Source organism: Cebus imitator, unplaced genomic scaffold, assembly GCF_001604975.1.
Source record: "Cebus imitator isolate Cc_AM_T3 unplaced genomic scaffold, Cebus_imitator-1.0 Scaffold280, whole genome shotgun sequence".
Classification (NCBI taxonomy): Eukaryota; Metazoa; Chordata; class Mammalia; order Primates; family Cebidae; genus Cebus; species Cebus imitator.
The window spans coordinates 3,573,689-3,577,711 of NW_016107595.1; the positions used below are offsets into that span (position 1 = coordinate 3,573,689).

Sequence of the window (4,023 nt, forward strand, 5' to 3'; positions counted from 1 at the left end):
TTGTATTTTTAGTAGAGACGGGGTTTCACTATCTTGGCCAGCCTGGTCTCAAACTCCTGGCCTTTGTGATCCACCTGCCTTGGCCTCCCAAAGGGCTGAAATTAAAAGTGTGCGCCCCCGTGCCCAGCCAACAAAATTGTTCTTATTCAACTTTACTAAGTCTATCATTTTTCCTTTTTCTTCTTCTTTTTTATTTTTTAGACGGAGTCTTGCTCTGTTGCCCAGTTTGGAGTATAATGGCGCAGTCTAGGCTCACTGTAACCTCTGCCTCCCAGGTTCAAGCGATTCTCTTGCCTCAGCCTCCTGAGTAGCTGGGACTACAGGTGCGTGCCACCATGCTCGGCTAATTTTTGTATTTTTAGTAGAGACGGGGTTTCACCATGTTGGCCCGGCTGGTCTCAAACCCCTGACCTCGTGATCTGCCCACCTCAGCCTCCCAAAGTGCTGGGATTACAGGCGTGAGCCACCGCGCCCGGCCATTCCTCCTTTTTCTATACAACTGAAGGCTAAGCATCTCTTAGATCAACCTAGAATGCAGCTGCTAGTTACTGATTTGCAACAATATTTTTCAGTTATAAACTACAAAATAAATCAGTGTGCATACCAGAAACCACGGCAGTGAAAAGGCAGAAAGAAGACATCCCAGCGGTCCTCTGCAAGAGAGAGGGGTTGAGCAAAATGACCCACCAGCACGAGGGCTGAGCCAAGAGGTGCACGTGGCGGCCGCAACCACAGACACACACAGGAAGTGTCTTCTTTTTGCTTTTGAGATGGAGTTTCACTCTTGTTTCCCAGGCTGGAGTGCAATGGCACGATCTCAGCTCACCACAACCTCCACCTCCCATTCAATCGATTCTTCTGCCTCCGCCTCCCGAGAAGCTGGGATTACAGGCATGTGCCCCTATATCCGGCTAATTTTTATATTTTTAATGAGACAGGGTTTCTCCATGCTGGTCAGGCTAGTCTGGAACTCCCAAACTCAGGTGATTTGCCCGCCTCGGCCTCCCAAAGTGCTGAGATTACAGGCGTGAGCCACCGCGCCCGGCCAGGAAACGTCTTCTAAACAGCCTACCTGTCTTTTCCTTGATCTCACAGAGCACGCTGAAGAGAGCAGGCTTCATCCGATGGCAATTCAGAGCATGCTTTCTGAAAGGGAGGTGACAGAGGAGGGTGTGAGAGAAGAACAGTATCATCTTGTCCCCAAGAGTAAAGATCTTCCATACTAATAAATAAAACCAAACCAGGTCTACCACTCGGACTATAGATAAGCCGCCTTATGAAAATGCAGTACAATCACATTTCGTGTGAATTTGATTTGCACAAAGTCAATATAAAGCCCATGCGTGGTGGCTCATGCCTGTAATCCCAGCACTTTGGGAGGCTGAGGTGGGTGGATCACTTAAGTTCAGGAGTTTGAGACCAGCCTGGCCAACATGGTAAAACCCTGTCTCTATTAAAATACAAAATTTAGGCTGGGCATGGTGGCTCATACCTGTAATCCCAGTACTTTAGGAGGCCGAGGCAGGTGAATCATCTGAGATCAGGAGTTCAAGACCAGCCTGGCCAATATGGTGAAACCCCATCTCTACTAAAAATACAAAAATTAGGCATGGTGGTATGCACCTGTAATCCCAGCTACTCAGGAGGCTGAGGCATGAGACTTGCTTGAACTTGGGAGGCAGAGGTTGCAGTGAGCCAAGATCACACCACTGTAGTCCAGCCTGAGTGACAGAGTGAGACTCTGTCTCAAAAAAGAAAAATTAGCCAGGCATGGTGACATATGTCTGTAATCCCAGCTACTCAGGTGGCTGAGGCAGGAGAATTGCTTAATCCCAGGAGGCAGAGGTTGCAGTGAGTCAAGATTGTGCCACTGCACTCCACCCTGGGCAACACAGTGAACCTCTGTCTCAAAAAAAAAAAAAATTAATGTAATATTAATAATTGAATATGTAAATATTCAAAACATTTCCCATTATATGTAAAAGTTTAAACAATGCAAATAACTCATCAAAAACTATGGCAAGGCATTAGTGGCTCATGTCTGTAATCCCAACATTTTGGGGTGCCAAGGCAGGAGGATCACTTGAACCCAGAAGTTTAAGATTGGCCTGGGCAATATGGTGAGACCCACTCTCTTCAAAAATTTAAAAATTGGGAGCCAGGGTGGCTCAAGCCAATTGTCCTGGTGCAGGAGGAGACATGGTCAGGTGTTCGAGGCCAGCCTGGGCAACACATAAAAAGCCTTTCATCTGGATGGGCACAGTGGCTCATGCCTATAATCCCAGCACTTTGGGAGGCTGAGGCAGGCGATCACCTGAGGTTGAGAGTTCTAGACCAGCCTGACCATCATGGAGAAACCCGTAAAAAAATACAAAATTAGCTGGAAGTGGTGGCGGATGCCTGTAATCCCAGCTACTCAGGAGGCTAAGACAGGAGAATCGCTTGAACCTGGGAGGCAGAGGTTGCAATGAGCTGAGATCGTTCCATTGCACTCTAGCCGGGACAACAACAGCAAAACTCTGTCTCAAAAAAAAAAAAAAAAAAAAGCAAAAAAAAAGCCTCTCATCCATTAAAAAAAATTTTTAAATTAGCTGGGTGTACTCTTGTAGTCCCAATCCCTTGGGAGGCTAAGACAGGAGGATGGCTTGAGTCCATGAGTTAGAGGCTGTAGTGAGCTATGAACACGCCACTGTACTCTAGCCAGCACAAGAGAGACCTTGTCATTTTTTTTAAAAAGGCCGGAGGCGATGTGTCACACCTGTAATCCCAGCACTTTGGGAAGTCAAGGTGGGTGAATCACCTGAGGTGAGGAGTTCCAGGCCAGCCTGGCCAACATGCTGAAACCCTGTCTCTACTAAAAATATAAAAATTAGGCATGGTGGTACACACCTGTAATCCCAGCTACTCAGGAGGCTGAGGCAGGAGAATAGCTTTAACCCGGGAGGCAGAGGTTGCAGTGAGCTGAGATCATGCCACTGAACTCCAGCCTGGGCGACAGAGCGAGACTCCATCTCAAGGAAGAAAAAAAAGGCTGGGCGCGGTGGCTCAAGCCTGTAATCCCAGCACTTTGGGAGGCTGAGGTGGGTGGATCACCTGAAGTCAGGAGTTTGAGACCAGCCCGGCCAACATGGCGAAACACCGTCTGTACTAAAAATACAAAAATTAGCCAGGCATGGTGGCGTGTGCCTGTAATCCCAGCTAGTGGGGGGCTGAGGCAGGAGGATCATCTTAACCTGGGAGGTGGAGGCTGCAGTGATCGGAGATCATGCCACTGCACTCCAGCCTGGGCAACAGGCTCAGTCGCAAAACAAAACAAAACAAAACAAACAAACAAAAAAACCCATAGCTGGGCATGGTGACGCATGCCTCTAGTCCCAGCTGCTTAGGAGGCTGAGGTAGAATTGCTTGAACCTGGGAGGCAGAGGTTGCAGTTCTGTATTTTTTTAGTAGAGATGGGGTTTCTCTATGTTGGCCAGGATGGTCTCGATTTCTTGACCTCGTGATTTGCCAGACTCGGCCTCGCAAAGTGCTGGGATTACAGGCGTGAGCCACCGCGCCCGGCCTAAATTTGTGTTTTTTAAGTCATGAAGCCTCTGGTCATTTTTTACAGTAGCAATAGAGAATGAATACAGGAAGCATTGAAGGACTTTGCAGAATGGCTGTCACATGGCCTGAATTGAAATTTTTAGCATTGATTTATTGAGATGTAGTTAAATACCATAAAATCCGCCCTTCTAAGATGTAAAGTTCAGTGGCTGTGGTACATTCCCAATGTGCAACCATCACCACTAATTCCAGAACACTGATTTCATCACCCCCAAAAGAAACTCTGTACCCAGGAGGGATCACTCCACATTGTCCCCTCCCTCCACCTGCAACAACCACTCATCTTTCTGTGTGTATAGATTTCTCCCTTCTGGACATTTCACACAAATAGAATCATGCAATATATGACTTCTTGGGTCGGGCTTCTTTCACATAGCATGTTTTCTTTTCTTTCTTTCTTTCTTGTTTTTTTTTTTT

General features: G+C 47.2%; 1 protein-coding gene across 1 annotated transcript in view; it reads right to left on the bottom strand.

The window, feature by feature from the left end:
• PBX4 (PBX homeobox 4) overlaps positions 1-4,023 on the bottom strand; it is a 59,689-nt gene that overhangs the window by 33,402 nt on the left and 22,264 nt on the right. Inside the window, exon 2 of the mRNA XM_017501386.2 lies at positions 1,073-1,146. Within this exon, the coding sequence (XP_017356875.1) occupies positions 1,073-1,146 (74 nt within the window). The remainder of the gene's footprint in view (positions 1-1,072; positions 1,147-4,023) is intronic.